Raw genomic sequence first — 18395 nt, 5'->3', positions numbered from 1 at the left:
AAAGAGACAATTCCTCGTTCCTTATGCAACATTCCCATGTGTGTTCCCATGTGCCTCTGCATCCCAGCACACCTGTGCTCTGTCACACACTCAGTCAACTCTCAACAGCGTATGTTGGACTGGCTTCAACTCAAGTGTGCATAAAATGAGATTAAAAGGTCTTCACTTTCTGCTTTGGAACTCGTGTGGGTCCGCCTCTGCTTAAGGATGAGACAGACTGACTGGGAAAGCCAGACAGGTTCTGCCTTCTACTGTGTACACCATCAGAGCCAAGAAGTTACTTATGGAGGGAAAATGCTTTCACTCATGAGGCTTTCTTGCTCAATGGACAACATTGCTTGGAAACAAAGACACATTCGTCTTGCTAAACTCTAATCGAGCTCAGTAGACAAATAGTTTCTGTGTGGAAAGCTCACAAGTCTAGCTCACAGAAAGCAATGACTTATTAACTAGTTATCTTGGGAGACCTGTGGATTTGTGGGATTGCCAAAATAAGCAAGCAGAAGTATTGTTCAGAGAAAGGAAATAGAGATGTTCATGACACTGTGAGTTGTTGATATCAAGGATAGAGATGGTCTTTTGTAACAAACTTCTGGGGAAACAGACTTCCGGTAGCAGTGGTGGGGTCATGGTGCACCCACAGGTATGAAAAGGAACGAACGTTGGGCTTTCGTCACTGAACGTTTTTGTAGTACCGACAGTCTTGATGCTTCTTAAGTAGGGTAAGAAAAGCAGCGCTTTCCACTTATGCCCCACCCCCGATAGTTGGGGGCGTCATCCTGTCAGAGTGTTTTAAGGGTGCTTTGTGTTTGCTCAGCAACTTGAAGAGGGTCTCTGTTAGGAAAAGTCTGCGTTCTGTTTTTGTATTCATGCTGCTGCAAAAATAGAAGCCTTCACTGTTGAAGTTCTCTGGGGAGACGGGCGGGAGGTGGCGCAGTGCAGAAAGGAGTGTTTGGGAAGAAGATGTCACTGGATATTATTTTAGTCTCCCACACACAGAACTACGTGGTGGCATCTGGAAGAGTCGTTACTTTCTGCTCCTACGTTTCACTGATCTTAGTGAAGGATGACAGGGGGCTGAAACGCCAACTTTCGTTTTCCTCACACAAGGGTCTTCTACATCTTGGAAATCTGGTTAAGCAGAATTTTTTGAATCAAAATAATTCTGGAGATGGCAAAGATTTTGCTGGATGTATGAAGACAACGTTAGAAACAAATCTGGTTTCTGACATATGATCTCCTGGGGCAGAAGGGCACCCACATTATGTCTGTGTGGGCACCAGAGCTGCACACACCCCTAGAGTCTGCTGAGGTCGTTCACTCTTTCCCTTTTACACTCTGTCTCCATTGAAGGGACCACATATTTTATTTCTGTGGGACAAATTAGAACCCAAACTGAACCTTTCTGTTCATCTGGATTTTTGTTTTGTTTTGGGGTTTTTTTTTTTTTTGAGACAATGTCTCATGTAGCCCAGGCTGGCCTTAAACTAACTGTGTAGCTGACAATGCTCTTGAACTTCTTTTTTAAAACATAATGTTTTTATTATTTTTGAGACTTTTCAAGCATAGATACAACATATTTTGAATATATCCACTTCTCAGTCCCCCTTCTACCTCCTATCAGATGTACTCCCAGCCCCTCCCAACCTGGCATCTTTTTATTTACTTAATGTGTGTGTGTGTGTGTGTGTGTGTGTGTGTGTGTGTGTGTGTGTGTGTGTGGATTTCACACAGGAACACCGTATTTACATAATTTCCACCCCTCCCTGTGACCCTCTAACACTTCCCTTACCCCCTACTCCCTTTCCAATCCATGACCTCCTCTTTAGTTGCATAATTATGATTACACAATCAATTACAGTTATATATCAGTTTGCTGGGTCCATCTGATGTTGTTGCTATGTGTGTACGTTTGGGGCTGACCAGCTGGAGTTGGATAATCTATCAGGAGCTCATCCCTGGAGGAGACTGCCTCTCCCTCTCTTCAGAAGCCTTCATCTGCCTGTAGCTCTTCATCGGGTGGAGCCTTGTGAGATCTCCCCATCCATACTGACAAAATGGCACTGGTGTTGTCGTTATGTAGATCTTGTTTAGGCAGCCATATCGTTGACATTTCGTGGGTGTGGCCTCCCCGTCATATATAGAAGACACAATCTCACAGCAGACATCTTGGTTCTCTGGCTCTTGCAATCTTCCTGCACCCTCTTCCGAGATGTTCCCTGAGCCTTAGGTGGAGGAGTTGTGTTGTAGATGTATCAATTGTGGTTGGGCACCCCATAGTCTGTTGTTTCCATTTGGACCACTTGTGGATTCCTGTAATAATCTTCATCTAATAATCTTCAACTAATGCAAAAAGAAGCTTCCTCGATGGGGAGTGAGAGCTATACCTGTCGGGATAAGAACACGCACATATTTAGAATACAGTTAGGAATTATATTGGTTTGGGAAAGTAGCCAAACTAGGTTCTCCGACAGGGTCCATGACCCCACCAGCCATGAGCAGTTGGCTAGGTTTACAGTACCAAACATGAATGCCCTCCTCCTGAGCAGGACAGAAATCCAAGTAGACAGCTGTTGGTTACCTCCAAGATATCAGTGCCACTACCACACCCTAAGGGATATTTTGCCACATTCTGGTCATTGTATGGTTGGGAGGCTTAACAGCTAGGTGGCACTGTTGGTTGGTGGATTTGCATAGCACTTTCAGACACTATGTGAGCTAGTTTTCAGGGTGTAGGCTTCCTGGTCAGTTCTAGCTGGAGTCCTCCAAGTACTGTGTCAGAAGTAAGTAGTATCTTCAGCAACAGGTCCCACCTACAAGTTCTGGGAGGCAACCAAGAGCAATGCCAATAGGCTATATAGTATGGGTAGTCTCTTCGACACCTGCCCCGGCCAACAACTGGAGAGCAAGTTTCCCATGCCTGGTACTGGGGGTTTTTCTTTGAGTCCAATGCCCCTGAAAGAGCATTACTGCTCCAAGTAGCATAACTGCATTTAAACTGAGTATATATGGACACACACACACACACACACACACACACACACACACACACACGTGGTTTTTTTTAAGTAAGCATAAAAATAATGTTTCCCTATGACTTGTTCAAACATCCTTCATGTTATTTATCCTCCTCCCCTCCTCTCCCTCTGTATTTCTCTCCTTCCTCTCTTCCCAATTAAAACCCCCATTTCCCTATTCCTGCCTACATAGCATCTGTGTTCTATTATCTCCGTCTCCAGGGCGCCCTCTCCAGCCCCATCCTCCATCCCTTTTCGCTTCCCTGGTTTCTGTTTGCTTTATGCTGAGCTTCTGATCCCCTAGCCTCTACTCCCCAACTGCTGGGGTTACCTCCGCCAAAAATGGGAGAGAGGGAGGGAGGGAGGGAGGGAGGGAGGGAGGGAGGGAGGGAGGGAGGGAGGGAGGGAGGGAAAGAAGGAAGGAAGGAAGGAAGGAAGGAAGGAAGGAAGGAAGGAAGGAAGGAAGGAAGGAAGGAAGGAAGGAAGGAAATTTTTTTACTATAGCCCAATCATCTGGTTCAGTCTGGATCACAAAGCCGAAAGAGAATGCCCTGTGTATACAGAAATTTCCTCTAGATGGCGCTCCAAGGCAAAGTTTCCCAGCCAATCTCTGGAAAACAGAGGTGTGTGTGTTGGGGGCTGGGGGGGGGGGGGGGCGCGATTAAACCTTGACCAACCTTCCCTGAAAGTGCTTCCTTTCTTCTGGCACGAGAGACACTAAGGCACACAGCCCAGTGCAAAATGAATGTTTTCCTTAGAATACTCACCAACAAAGCTGGTCGGTCGCAGTCTTCTGTGAGGATGGCCTGTTTTATGACTGCCTCCTGACCCACGGTGCGTTAGCATGAGCAATCAATCTTGCCTTCTCCCTGTCACTTGAAACCTGGTTGTGCATTTTCCTAAACCCATTGTCTGGGAAAATGGGAAGGTGCACAGCTATGTGTCACTGCTGAGCAGATTTTGGTCCACAAATAATGGGACACTCAAATTATGAATATATACACCAATTTCCTAGCCTGTATCTCACAGAGAAAATAAGATTATTGACTCAAAATGGTTTTGCAGAAGCCTCCAGGCTCGTGTTTAGGAAACCAAATCATTTTAGCTCATTAGAAATTGAAAGAAACAAAGGAGAACTTTATGGAACAAGCAATTTGATATGAATTTTGATGGACATTTAGTTCACCTGGGACCCCACTGGTCACTTACTTATTTGTTCTGTGCACCTGGCTGGAAATTTAAAAAATTGTGGGGTCAAAGCTTCAAGGTTATCTTTTGTTTTCAAGAGATCCCTATATAGTTAAAATTCACTGAGTTTTGGCTTCCTCTAATAAATGTAATTTATGACTAGGTAACGCTGTCATCATCTATGACTAAAACGGAGAATAAAAACCTATACATCCATGGTACCTATACAAATTCTCCTTATTTATGTAAGTAGAAGGGAATACAATCCCACTATGCACATGTGTGATGGAAGATGATGGCCGTGTCTGCCCTGAATTCACAGTGTAAACAGATACGGGAATGGACCATTTTAGCTTGTATTCTGTAAACTCCAGGCATGTCTTGATGTCTAAGTTACAGGGATACTTTTGGGGGTGGGGGATTATAAATGATATGTGCTCTCCGACAGATTTTCCAAGGGGGAAAGGAAGGTTTCCTTGGAGTCAGGATTCTTTACTGTCCTAGAAACAGACTCATTAGCACTTCAGGCACTGCCTTGCTTCTTGGAGGGTCTCAATAAAGATTAATTGAATTGAGTGAATTTAGTTTAGGACAATATTATTTAAAGAACTGTGTTGCCCAGTGTCCAGAGTTTTGTTTTTGTTTTGTTTTTAAGCACTATAAGATGACGAACAGTTCTCATCTCTCAGAACCTTGCTTTCATCGAATCACGCTAAGGTTCAGCTAGGGTTCATATAGGATATTATGATCTTGCAGAACTCACTAGATATGAAGGAGAAAGAGCATGTGATCACATTAAAATTTATGGTGGTACTGGTGGCATGGCACTGTTGGGGAGCCGCAGTTAAACACTAATAATAACCGAGTGTCACAGCACACACGTTGACACCTCCTGACATTTACGGGGAAATCTTAAATCTTTAGTGTGGAGGTGGTGTGCTTTAGTCCATCTTTGTGTTGTCAACAAGGTTATTTGGGGGGCCAGCCACACCATTTTATTGATAATTCAAAGTGGAGCGCAGGAGGAACATGTAGGGGGGAATTTGTCCTGTTCTCAAGCTGGAGAGTCCCCTGTCATCTGCTGACTGCCATTATCAGATAAGTCCTTGATCTCTGAAGTCAAAAATTTCTTCCAACAGGAATCTCAGGAGCGCAATTAGAACTCTTTGCTTCCCCCTTGGGAAGGACAGGGCCATCCAGTTGTTAAATAAAACATTTCAGCAACCACAGTCCTCATCATGACAGAAGCATATGCCTTTGCCGATTCTGACATTGCAGGGTACAATAAGTTCTTGATGTTCTGTTCTGTGACCGGCTATACTAAAGTAAATGATAATCACGCTTGAGATCTCCAAATAGAATTTTCCCTGGCACCACTTTGTCAGTATAAATAGTTACATTTACCTTAACATAATTGCTATATGTTATATAGCTATTGCTGTACTAGTATAATGAAATTTGCACATTAAAAACACTTAAATCTTCATGTAGAAGTAAAGTAAATGTATGGCAAATTTTGTATTTAGGGAAGGAGTGGAGCTTAATATTTCAGCAGAACATCAGCTATGGGCACTATAAACCGTCAATGGAATTGACCGGTTGGTTGCAGTGATTCAGTTGCATTTAAGACCCCTGCTCTTTAGCCATGTGAAAAGGCTTTTATTTTTATTCTCCCCACCTGCATTCCAGAGCCCCAATTAGGCCTTCCATGTTTCTAGCTAACGTTCTCTTTATTCACATTTATTTCATAAAAGACGAAAAGCAAATCCACACGTAATTAAGAACCTGGTGTGCTAGTAGCCAAACATACAATAGAGCAGAAGGGTCGTCCAATCCATTTCCTCTCACAGGAGAATCACCTCCATAACTCATTTTAAGCACTGCCATTCATGAGTTATGAGTCATTCCCTTTCTAGTGAAAATAAATTCTCCTGCACCATCAGCCTGCACTGGGTATTTTTCTCAGGACATGTAAATTGTAAAAGTGTACGGACGTAATCGTGTCTGGCGTTAGCCCCAAACTGTAAGCCCTGGCTCCTGGACACGGGCTTGTAAGGAAATGCATGCCGTCTGGGGGTTGGAAGTGCTGCTTACAATACTTTTTCTTTCTTCCTTTTTCTTTTTTAAGTGAGTTTATTCTTGAGTTTTTTATGGTGTTGGTAAACTGCTTAATCTGTCGATTTGTGTTTTATGATGCTAGCCAAATCCTTCAGGTCAGAGAGACCCAGCAGCCGAGGCACTGTCATTTATCACAGCTTCCATTTTCCGCACTGTTTGACATGCTAGTGGCACTTTCTTGGGACTGAAACCTGGCACCTAAGGGTGTTAAGTTAGGGGCTTTAAAAACTTTTCAATTTTCATGGGTCTCATATTTAATCCTGATTCAATGATGGAAAATAAAATTTGGAGCAAGCTTTGGAGAGTCCCCATGGTCTTGAAATCTATCACCTGAGTCTGTTGGGAGCTTTGAGAGACCTGGCTTTCCACACAATTAATATGCACCAAGTGATCTCTCTGTGTGTGCTCAAAAACCTGTGACATTATTGTGCTCACTCGGAATTTATCATAAATAAAACACAAACTGTGTTTCTGAACAAGTCCCCTGAAATCTAAAGACACACATTCTTAGTGTTAAAAGACCAGGCTTTGGGAATCCAATAGTCCTCTCACTTTGCTTCTTTGTATAATGCGTGGTTTATTGTGTATCTAAATCCAAGGAGAAGCCTCAGTTCCTTGAGTTTTCCCCTTTAACTGGTGCATTAGTCTTTTTTTTTTTTTTTTTTTTTTTTTGGTTTTTCGAGACAGGGTTTAAGTCCCACTGTGGTACTTAGGGATTTTCCTTGTACCATTCTCTCCCTCTTTCTGCATGTTTTATCAAAAAAGAACTATGTGGACTGATGTTTGCATGACCACATCAGGACTTCCTGCGAATGGAAGAATGAGCATTGCCAGCCCACATAGGTGATTTCAGCATTAGGGGAGGCTGAGGCAGGAGGATTGCTGAGAGTTCAAGGCCAGTCTAGGGATACATAGCAAAACCTTGTCTTAAAAAAAAAGAATGTTGACTGATGCCAGATATTTGTGTTGAAACATTCTTTTAAATGGACTAAACAAGGTAATTGAATGTACAGATGGAGAAAGACTACAAAACACAGATTCCACTGAAGTTAGGCAATGTGTGCATGGCATTCGTTATAGTCTTCTATTTTTAATGTTCTTATAGTTCCAAAATATTTTTGTAGTATAGTCATAAGTATAGTGATAAGTTAAACATTAAGTCTTAGAAGTGGTGGGAAAAAAACCTAAATATAATAGATAAAATCAACCTAAAATTTTTTCATTTATGCACTAAACATCTACTCAACATGAGAATTTTATAAGGCACATCACTGGCTTTTTGTACTTCTCCTTTCTGATACTTGCCTGGATAAGCATTTGCAACATCATTTGAAGGCAACAATCACCATTTGCCCCATACATGCCTTGGGGTGTAGAATCTGGTACTAAGTATGTTTTGAAATTCCCAGATGTAGAAGAAAATCATTCCGGAAGAGACTAAAGTCTACCAGGACTGAGTTTGGCAAGGAAAGTCACTGTGTGCTTAAATCAATATTTTATTATTGCCAAGTAATTACTTGACCATGTTCATCTTCAGAAGAAAAGCAAATGCAATCAAAACTATCCCACTCCCTCGGACCACGAAGGCAAGCAGCATAGGATCCCTGTGCCGGGATCATGGAGAGGGTGGCATGTCAGTGCTGGTGGCAGTCCCCTAACTGCTGTGGAAACATCTGGTCTCAAGACAGGCTGATAGGCCTCTTTGTCGGCTCAGCAGTCAACGCTGTGGACACCAAAGGCGTCTGGCCACTGACCGTCGGTGAGATAGTTTGTCCTCTTCCCTTCCTGTGAGGACTGTGGGTGACGGCTGTTCTTCCGCTCTTGGTGTTTTCACTCCACGCAATCTCTGGCTGCCAAAGAAGGACCTGCTGTTTAAAAAGCAGGCCAGCTATAGCAGGCAGCCACCAAGCCTACTCAGAAACCCTGCTGGTTACCAAGAGAAGTCGCTGCTGCTGTAAAGCCTGAGAAAATCCTCTGCCTGAAGTCACGGACTGGAGTGTATCAAACAGCTTGACACTCCCCCGCTTGCCCTTAGGGCCTGTACTGAGAGGTCGCCGTTGCCTCATGAAGCAAGCAAGACAAGAATCCCAGCCAGTAGGGTGTAGGGCTTGCAGCAAATGCAGGCAGAACCCAAACGTGGTCCTGAACAATTTTTCACCACTCTGCTCCACCCATGACTGAGATATGACTGGAGGTGTCACTGAAGGCACCTTCCCTGCAGAGCCATGGGATGCTGTTGGAAAGTCTCCCTGACAGATAGATTCCTCACATTAGAGGTGCCCTAGCAGATGTGGGCCAACATCCACTGAGCATCTTGGGACATCTGTTTAGAAGACATGAGCACCTTATCTAGGGTATTTACAAAGAAGCCTTCCAAGTGGCTTGGGCTAAAGTAAATGTAACAATGAACCAAAGGAAGGCTCGGCATAGTGACTGTCAGCCCTCTGGGTACTAGAATTAAAACCCAAGAGAAGCTCCCGGCTTCTTGCTAAGCGACTTCTCCCTCGCTGCTTCCACTCACAGGACTTGCGAACTCAAGCCTCTAAGTATCTGTTAGAACGTGTTGCCCAGGAGCAGGGATATGGAGAGCAGAACTTCCTGCCTCTCAAACCCCTTGGACTGGTCTGGGTGGGACTCTCTGCTCTCCTTGTCCATGAGAGAAGAAGGAGAAAGTGCCGAACTGAGTCAGGGACTGAAGACTCCATGTGACTGGGCACCTCCAGGATGCAAACAGGACAAGATTTGCAAGGCATGGTGTGCTGTCTCCAAAAGCGAAGCAAAGCAAATGACGGGTCATTTCCGCTATCGCGCTCCTCCACGTTGCAGGATCTCCACAGAACCAGTTGACTGGTGACCAGGCTCTCGACATGACTGGACATGCCTGGGCTGTATGTGCAACTCGGGCCGGCAAAGACTAGGACCACGATCTCTACGGCACTCTCCCTTGGCCGGGGCTGGTGCAAACACTCAATTTGCTAAGGACACTTTTCAGAATGTCACTATTTAATTCAGACCAAGAATGGGTTGGTTACAAAAATATCTGCATTTTAAAATTCAATATAAGCTATTTCTTTATTATTTTCTATTAAAACATTTTTTGAAAAAAAAATGTACCCCAAACCTTTGAAATTACAAATAAAATTTTCTTTTTCTTTAAAAAAAAAAAAAGGTCTGAAAATATATAGGGTACATAAATTTTAATGAATAAGTGTTCTTTGTGGATTTTTTGACACAAAGAAAAGTTTTTGTCACTGGACTGCTGACTTCCTGATGATATCCAGTCGGCTGTCTCCTGTGCATGTAGTAGACATGTTATAAAAGTGGGCTGTTTCATATCTGCTCTCAGATCTTTGTTTTCTATCGAATCTCATTTGCAAAATCATGTGTGCTGTCGGGTTGATCTGGGGGCAACAGAGGCAAGTTTAGGCTGAGAACGTCAAACGGCTTTGCAGGGCCAGCTGGTGCCGCTCAAGAACAGTGCCCTTCGAGGATAAAGCACGTATCAGGTGATCCTGTAGAGCCCTACCACCTGTCCACGGCACTTAAAACCTGCACATCTGTCCCTGTCCTTTCACAGTAGAGGTGGTTCACGAGCCAGGTTGTCTGGGTTCTAGTCCCACCTCTGCTACTTCAGACATGTTATCTGGCACTTCTGTTAGGAAGATAAGAATAGCATCTACCTGGAGGGTTCTCGTAAGGGTTCGTGAAACTGGCATATTTAGAAGCGTGCTTGGCACACACTGAGCACTGTGACCGCATTAATCATTCTTAGTATTGCCCCAAGCCTATTTTCTCAAACATTCCAATTGCTTGCTACATAGCAAGTACCTCGTAGCAGCTATTCAATGAAAAACTCCTCGACAGCAGCACCTAGGGCTGATACGACATGTGTCGTGTTTTGTAACTGTTCGAATTCAGGGGACCCACTGTGACAGCCACTTTCTTTGTCTGTGATCGTCCTGCATTCACAGCTACACAGACTCAGCTTCACAATGAAGACACGCTCTAACGGCCTTAGATCCTTACGTTGGCTACCGACAGAAACTCACTGGTGGCCTAGCAGAACCTGAGAAGGATTCTTACTGATTTGGGTACTTCAAAGTCCTCAGGGTTGTATGCTGTAGGAGGTAGGGAAAGAATTGTCCCAGAAAACATGTCAGCCCCTCGAAAGGTTGCCACTGGTCAAAGGGTGACAACACGGCCTTCCTTAACAGGTGACTTGAGGATTAGATATACACATCTGATTGTCTCCTCACTTAGACATATTGTATTTATTGCTTGTATTTCTGATACACACACCATGAGAGAGGGCAAGTGAGAAGATATATTAACACAAAAGTCAAGAGAAGTCATAATTATTGAGGAGGGACATAATTTTATTTGAAAATAAAATAAGTGAGAGTCGAGAAATAAATACATCAAGACATACTTCCCCTGCCTCTCTGTTTTCTTTTTGAAAGTATATTATCTTCAGCAGGCAGCTGACTCCTTCTACTCAATATGGGTAAATGTAGGTCTGAATGGATGCGAGGGAAGGAAGATGGATGAGGACGGGGAGGAGCAAATAGAAACTTAGCGGCAGGTGGACACTTTTCAGGCCTGATGATTCTCAGAAACCATTTACCAGGCAGCTTTAAATCACAGTCAAGAGCTAGGTGTCGCTTCACTAACTCAGGTACCACAGTCAGAGAGGTAAATACGCCTGTGCGGCTGTGTGGATGCCGAACCTCGGGGATTCTTTATTCTAAGGGTCCAGTGATGAGCTGCAGAGCCTTGGAGTCACATGAAATCGTAAGATTTTATAGAAAGAGAGTTCACGTATCTCATTAAATTCTCAAAAGTATCAGTGATATAAATAATTTTAGAGCCAGGTACCAAATTTCAAGAGAAGGGGAAAATAAAAGGTTACTGTGTGAAAACTCCCAGCGACAGAGGCAGAAAATAGAGAGAGAAGGATAGTTTATGACTCATCAATAAAGAACAAGGTCCAGCCCTCTGCCTGCAGGGCAGAGGTGGCAGGAGAAGGGACATACATGAGAACAGTTTCCCCAGACCTGCCAAGGCTTGGGAACTAGAGACTTCAGAGGTCACAAAATAGGATACAGTGGTGGGGTGACCATGACATGGGGAGTCCCCTCTACATAGTTGAAGATTTGCTCTTACTGCAACCTATTCAGGAACCAGAGTATCTGCAGGAGAAAAAAAAAGCATCATCGTTGAGGATGCCAGCAAGAAGACAAGATATGCAGAGAGTAGAGAATCCTGAAAGCCTGCAGCCTTCTGGGTGTGAACCCTCAGCTCCTTTTGGTTCCGTGTTTACATTGTTGTTCTAGGCACCAGACCGGAGAGTCCAGAGACGTGGGTTTAGATCTAGTGTTTGGGGGTCTCCAGTGAAGGATCAGCCAGACATTTGGTCACCCTATGGTAAGGCCTAGCAACCTGCAGGCCTTACCTCACCCTCACCCTGGTGCAAGGTGAACCTCAGATCCCTGCATTTCCACGTGTGCACAGTCATCAAAAGACGTTTAAGGAGGGCTGGAGAGATGGCTCAGAGGTTAAGAGCACTGACTGCTCTTCCAAAGGTCCTGAGTTCAATTCCCAGCAACCACATGGTGGCTCACAACCATCTATAATGAGATATGGTGCCCTCTTCTGGCCTGCAGACATACAGGCAGACAAAACACTGTATACATTAATAAATAAATAAGTAAATAAATCTTTTTAAAAAAAGACATTTAAGGAAACACAAAGAAAGAAAGGGCTCAGAGGATGCAGGAAATTCAAAGGAGCGGAAGAAAACATCAAAAATGTTATTCATTTCTTCAGCAGGGTAGGAAAAGAGTTAATACATCTGTGGGAGAAGAACAGGTGGGATTATAAAAGGAGCAGAAAAAATGCTTATAAATTTAAAACTCCTAGAAAGAAAGAATAGTCTATACAGGAAATGGAAGAAAAGAGATCTTAAAAAAATAATAGAACTGATACTCAACCTATTATATACTCAACTCATACAGGACAGGGAAAAATATTGAAGGGCCAGAGAGACGGCTCAGCAAGGAAGGGCATTTGTGGCCAAGCCTGAAAACTTGAGTTTAGTCCACTGTGTCCACAAGGCAGGAAAAGAGAACAGACTCCTGAGAGTGACCGCCACGTTCACCCCATGGCACACCCATACATGTACACACATGTAAAAGTTAAATAAATAAACAAACATAATAAAAATAGAATGAAGAGAAATAACAAAAAGATTTGAGGAACCCTGTGCTGGAGAAAAAGAACCTGCAGATTAGATTTACAATGTAAACAGAATGAGAAGAAAATCCTGAACTAATCATATCATTCTGAAATTACTGAACACCATGAATGAAAAGGAGATTCAGAAGCAAACTAACAGAAAATATTAGGAATAAGAATGGCATATTCTTCCCAAAAGCAACTTTACAAACTAGACCATAAGGTAGCTAGTCTTTTAGAATTCTGAGAGAAATTATTTCCCCCCAGAATTGTTAGGCAAACTAACAGTTGAGTGTGAAAACAGAGTAAACCCCCCTATCCCATCCCAGTCAGGCAGCGCCTTAGAACAACTGGCTCCCCAAGAAATGGACACACTTTCTCATGAAGGCTGGCAGATGTGTTCCTGCAAAGTGAGGTAGAAATCGAGGAAAGGCATGAAATGCAGACATAAGAGGCCATCCCAGGAAGGAAAAGCAGAAGCCCCGAGAGGGGACAAGCCAGACCTGGCTACCTCCAGCACACAAAAAGATCATACAGGAAGTGTGAGATGTTTGATTCTCTTCAAAATTACTTAACAGACATTTCATAAAGTCATGTAGGATATGGAAAGGTGCAGCTGTTTCAAAGAAATCTAAACTCCAGGAAATCAAAGAATTTAAGAAAACAGTCATTGTGTACTTGTTGGCTGGGCAGTGGGTAGCATTTCTAGGGTGATCATGAGGAAAGTTCTGGGCATGGGTTATGCTGGGAATGGAGGGGAAGTGTTGGGGACCATCACCTCTCATCTGCCACTACACCATCAATGTTTCAAGGCACACTTGGGGGCGGGGGGGGGGGGGGCCGGGAGGGGGGATGTAGGAGTGTGCTCTTCCCTGCATTAATTGTGAGCCTTTAGGCACAGGATGGAGCCTCTTTGTGACTCAATTTCCCCATCTGTAACTGGGGATAATAATAACTATTACCTCATAAGACTGGTAAAAATACTAAGTAGGTTGAGCAGTTGAAAACTCTTAGGGGAATTTATAGCAACATAGTAACATATAGTAACAAAACTGTAAGTATTTGGTGAATTATCAAGTGTGAAAACATATGTATATTGTGTAGCAATATGGTAAAAATGTCACCAACTTAGCTAAACAAATGAATCTGGTTGCCTTTGGGAATCAGGAAATATGAACAATGAGGGACTACAGAGTTTTGGCTTTAGGTTTCTTAGTATGGTTTCAGAAAACTATTACAGGTAATAAAATAAACAAAAACTACTATCCAACAAGTTTTAAAATGAAGGGGGCCCACAAGCTTTGGCAGGGAGTACTCCATAGCCCCAGACAGTTTATTAACATTCCCATGTGTTGTGTAAGTGATGTCGTATGTGTTTCCAAATCTAGCCAAGGAACCAAATCAGTTTTGAGACATAAAATTGTCAATCCAGGAATCCATCACTCAGTACTTTCTCTATTAAAACTACAACTAATTAAAGAACAAAGTTTTCATTGCCCTAAAAGAGTCTTACAGGTATTAGCCGGTAATCCGAGATCCCTGGAGGAGAAACATACCTGAAAAGTAATTTCAAGCCGACTCCCCTCCTCCTACCCTCTGATAAAGAATTTAATAAGTAATGGAACCGGAGATTTAGACTGTGACGTGGGAGGGGCATAAGGCCTCGGGTGGAGAGGGCGCACAGACCTTTCTCCCGAAGGTGCGTTTCCTCCTCCAACTAGTGAAAGGGCCAGCTGGAGCCAGAGAACGGGTGCTGTTCTCGTGCCCATAATGATATCCAACTGCCTCCAGGAGGAAGTACACCCCAGCCACACACTGCACGCAGCTCCTGGGGTCAGAAACAAAGACCCGGAGATCATGTACTCTCCTCTTGACTCTCAGTCCTGGCTGTCGATTCCTTGGCCAACCCCCAGTTTCCAGCATTTACCTGTATGCTTTCAAATCTGTCTGCCAACTCAATACAGATTAAGAGGTTTGTCAGATAATTCTAGAACGTCATCCCGCACCAATCTGAGTACTTCTCTGTCCCTCCACTTGCTATAAAGGAAGGTTTGATTGTGTTTGCCGACTCTCGTCCAAGTAGCAGCCAGGGGACAGAGTTTTCCAGTTTTGAGGGTCCCTTCATCTCCCCCTACTTCCAAATGCAATGCTTATCGTACTGTATGCAATGGCAAAGCACTCTTTACCCTGGGTCTTGCCCAAACTGTCGGGGTGGAGAACACAACCTCCTCTCTACAGAAAGGAACGAAGCTGACGGACCTCTGTCTTGATGTGACAGCCAGCGAACCCCTCACCATGGGGACCTTAGGCTAAGCAAATGACCACCCAGCGTACTGTCATCGAAGAGGGTGACGGTTAATCATTTCCTTAAATGGTGTGGGCATGAAACCAGCAGATGGTTGCTCAGCTGACCAAGTTTCCCCGGCCTCCCTGGCCCTGGCACTGACTTGCCATTGTCCCCTTCTTCCCAGACTGCTGGGTTTCAAGAGATTCTGACCGAGGTGGAGATTTTAGCGGTGATCGTGGGATGCCTGTGTCATGACCTCGACCACAGAGGAACCAACAACGCCTTCCAAGCTAAGTAAGTGTTCTAATTGTCATGATTTTAATGCATCTGCCTTTCTGATCAGAGCCAAAGGTGACCAGTGCTAAAGAGTAAAGCATTAATTTCTGGCCTCAGAGGCCAAGGCCACGCAGGCTTGGGCATGCATGTCATGGGGCCCATCCATCTTTATAATTCCCTATGCTTCTTTTAATTGCAAATTCGCCCTTCACGTCATGCTTGTGGATTTGCCCCTGTCTCTGCTGACCTCAGTCAGAGAGCAGAGCTCGGGTTTGCAAAGTCCTGTTCTCCTCCTCTCAGCCTATTTGCCTCTGTGGCATGACAAGCTGCTTGGACCCGCTACTCTCAAATCTGGTTTTGAGGCGATTCGAATGAAAACAGGCTCAGGAAGATTAATGAAGCCAAGAGTGTTTTGCTCTTCCCATCCCTATGCCCAGTGAAAGACGGGAAACAGACAAAGGAGTCTCATAAACATAGGGATGGGTGAGCCACTGCCTGTCCTGCACATAAGTCCCGTGGATAGACCAATCTGTTCCCAAATAAGTTGTGCTGGTCAAGAAAGTTACTGCTCAGTGGCTCACATTGTGGCAAGGGCCACAGAACTCGCGCATGTTAAATTCCAGGAGTCAGGACTCTCGCAGTGAGGTCAAGTTTTAATGTTCTTTGAACTAGCTATCTGCTAAGAGGGTCAGAGGCCCTGGAGAGACGTTTTGGATGGGAAGGGAACAGGAAGAAGAGCTTCTGTAGAGAAGTGGGACAGATTTCCAAGTTCTCAGAACAGGTAGAGCTCTGCTAGGCGAAACTCCGACAGCCCATTGTGTGTCCACTGGTTCTCTGAGCTTGTCGCTGCTTTCCATCCCCTGAGCCAGACCTTGACGTCTTGATCTGGTCTAGCAAACCGTTTTGATCCTGTGCCCTTCCCTCCATCCTTCATCCTCTAGCTCCCCACTTGAAGTGTCTCTCCTCAATACCCAGAATCCCTTGACCCTTTTAAACTTCTGTCTCATCCAGTCTGTAAAAAATGCAGCCTTGCTTCAGTCTCACAATTCAGTTTCTTGCTACCCTGCCTAGACTTGGCACAGCCCCGGGAGAAAATATCACGGTTGTGCAAGCTGGAGACACAGTAGACAGACACCCTCTCAACTCGGCTGCATGCTCAGGACTCCATGTCGGTCTTTCTGCATCCTCCACCAGCTCAGCCTGCATTGCTCCGAACAGTTGTGTACCACTCGTGTTCTGTTTTCCTAAGCTCCACTGCCTCCCCACACCTCTCTGCGGATCACCTTGCCTCCTACTTCCCTGAGAAAATTGAGGCCATCAATCGAGAACTCTCTCAATTTCCTCCCCTGCCACCTACACACTTATCTATCCAGCCCCATCCTTTCCTCTTTCTCTCCTATCTCAATGAAAATGCTGTCTTTCCCATGGCTGAGGCTAATCCCCCCACCTCTGCTCTGGAACTTTCCTACCTCTCCCCTCCGGGACCTTTCTCTATCAATCTACCACACACACACACACACACACACACACTCCTGTATCTCCGTCTCCCTGTCCATGGGTGTTCTGCACCTAATTAACATGAACAATTCTGCCCCATCCTGAAACATCCACCTGCACCCCCGCTTGTCTTTTTAGTGACTGTCTCCTCCTTTCCTTCCTAGGCAAGCTTCTTGGAAAAGCGTCTGTGTTGGTTGTCTTTGCTTCCTCCAACCCCTGCCTCTGCACAGGGATTTCAATCCCCTCTTACTTAGAAAAGCTTCCCTCAGTGACCCCTTTTCCAAAGCTGCTGTGCCCTTCTTCATGCCCTCTGTTCTTGGCCCTGCTTTCCATGGATCCTGTTTTCTTACTGCCTCCTTCCTGAACATCTTTTCCTCCCAAAAGACATTTATCAGTTTGCCTCAAGGCCTCTTTCCTTGTGGGGCCCCTTCCCCTTCTGCCGAGCCTCCACCCATCCTGAGCTCTAGCTGCATTTCTCAGGGCCAGGATTCACACCCAGTGCTTATCTACAGATACTCCTCCCAGCTGCGGGAAGCACCTCCTACTTGAAGTCCCGGAGTCCTCTCAGTCTCCGTCTCCTCCTTCATTCGTGTCCCTCTTTCTCTGCCCCCCCTCCGCCCGCCCCCCCGCCACCTTTCACGGTCCTCTTTCTGTCTCTGTCCCCGTGATTATACAAGTTACTTGGCAGCCTCAGCGGCACCCCAGCAGAGCCAACCCCTCCTCTGCACTCGTGGTTCAACTCCTGATGCTGCAACCGAAGGCCCAGCGCCCCTCCTGCCCGATTGGCACTCTGGAAAAATCCTTTCTCATGCACAGAGGTGTTCATGTCACTCTCCTGCTTCATCCCCGGGCCTCCTGTGAGTTGTAGATATTCATAGTCCTTAATTTAGCCCTGCAAAGCTCCTTTAAATCAAATTCCAGCTCACTTCTCTGGCTTCGCACCAACTTGCCCATCCATTCGTTTCTCTGGCTCAGTACAGACTTGTCCATCCACTCATCCCATGCAGAAGAGCCTCGCTCTCAGTGGGGCCCTGCTAGCTCACCTCCTTCTGGGGTCTCTTGTGCTATGCCCTTCTGCTCCTTTTTCCACAGCTCCTCTGAACACATCCCTTCCAGGGTTCTACCCCGATGCTCACTCCCCTCATCATCATCTCTCATGTTCATAACACCCTGGCAATGGCTTTTCACCTGCCTCCATTTCAGTTGCTGACTTTCAGATGTATCCCCTCTTCTTCTTTAAGACTTGTGACCCAGCAGTGCCAGGAACATAATCAACACACAGGAAATGTTGGCCGAATTAATGGATAGTACCTGGATGGCTTGTATTTTAATCTATCTTCTCAATAAAGTTTCTTGATTTGTTTTTAATGAATGTAGCCTTTTACAGATGCAGGTGATGATACATAGCCTTAAGATGCATGGGTTTGATGCTGTGGTAAAATCCTGAAACCTGTTCATGGGCATGTGCTCCTTTTGATAGTTCCTTATTTAAAGTTTGTTTGAATGTCCTTATTTTCTTCAAGATTCCTCTTTTCCATGCCAATGTATACTGTCAGTGTATTTCCCCCTAGGACCCTTTCCCCAATCCCTACCATATTACCAGTAATGCAAAAAGAAGAGTTAACAGTTAGAACTGTGTAAACCAGGAGTGAACTCCCTGTGTGTTCTTTTGAAGAGTGACAGTGCCCAGTGGCACAATGTACCAGAATACCACTAACCTTTCCAGCCAGTCTGTGCATCACACTGAGTGGGGAAGCTCTTCTCAATATCAGCCCCTC

The 18395-nt window shown here is 44.8% G+C and overlaps 1 protein-coding gene across 3 annotated transcripts in view; it reads left to right on the top strand.

Moving 5' to 3' along the window:
• The window catches only part of Pde11a (phosphodiesterase 11A), a 364881-nt gene that overhangs the window by 268247 nt on the left and 78239 nt on the right, over positions 1-18395 (top strand). For all 3 annotated transcript variants that reach the window (XM_006972471.4, XM_042275494.2, XM_076569730.1), the window contains exon 13: positions 15029-15138. In XM_006972471.4, coding sequence (XP_006972533.2) covers positions 15029-15138 — 110 coding nt within the window. The remainder of the gene's footprint in view (positions 1-15028; positions 15139-18395) is intronic.

The sequence above is a fragment of the Peromyscus maniculatus genome, chromosome 4, assembly GCF_049852395.1.
Source record: "Peromyscus maniculatus bairdii isolate BWxNUB_F1_BW_parent chromosome 4, HU_Pman_BW_mat_3.1, whole genome shotgun sequence".
NCBI classification, from domain to species: Eukaryota; Metazoa; Chordata; class Mammalia; order Rodentia; family Cricetidae; genus Peromyscus; species Peromyscus maniculatus.
Note: the sequence above shows the minus strand (reverse complement) of the source record. Positions and strands in the feature narration are given on the sequence as shown.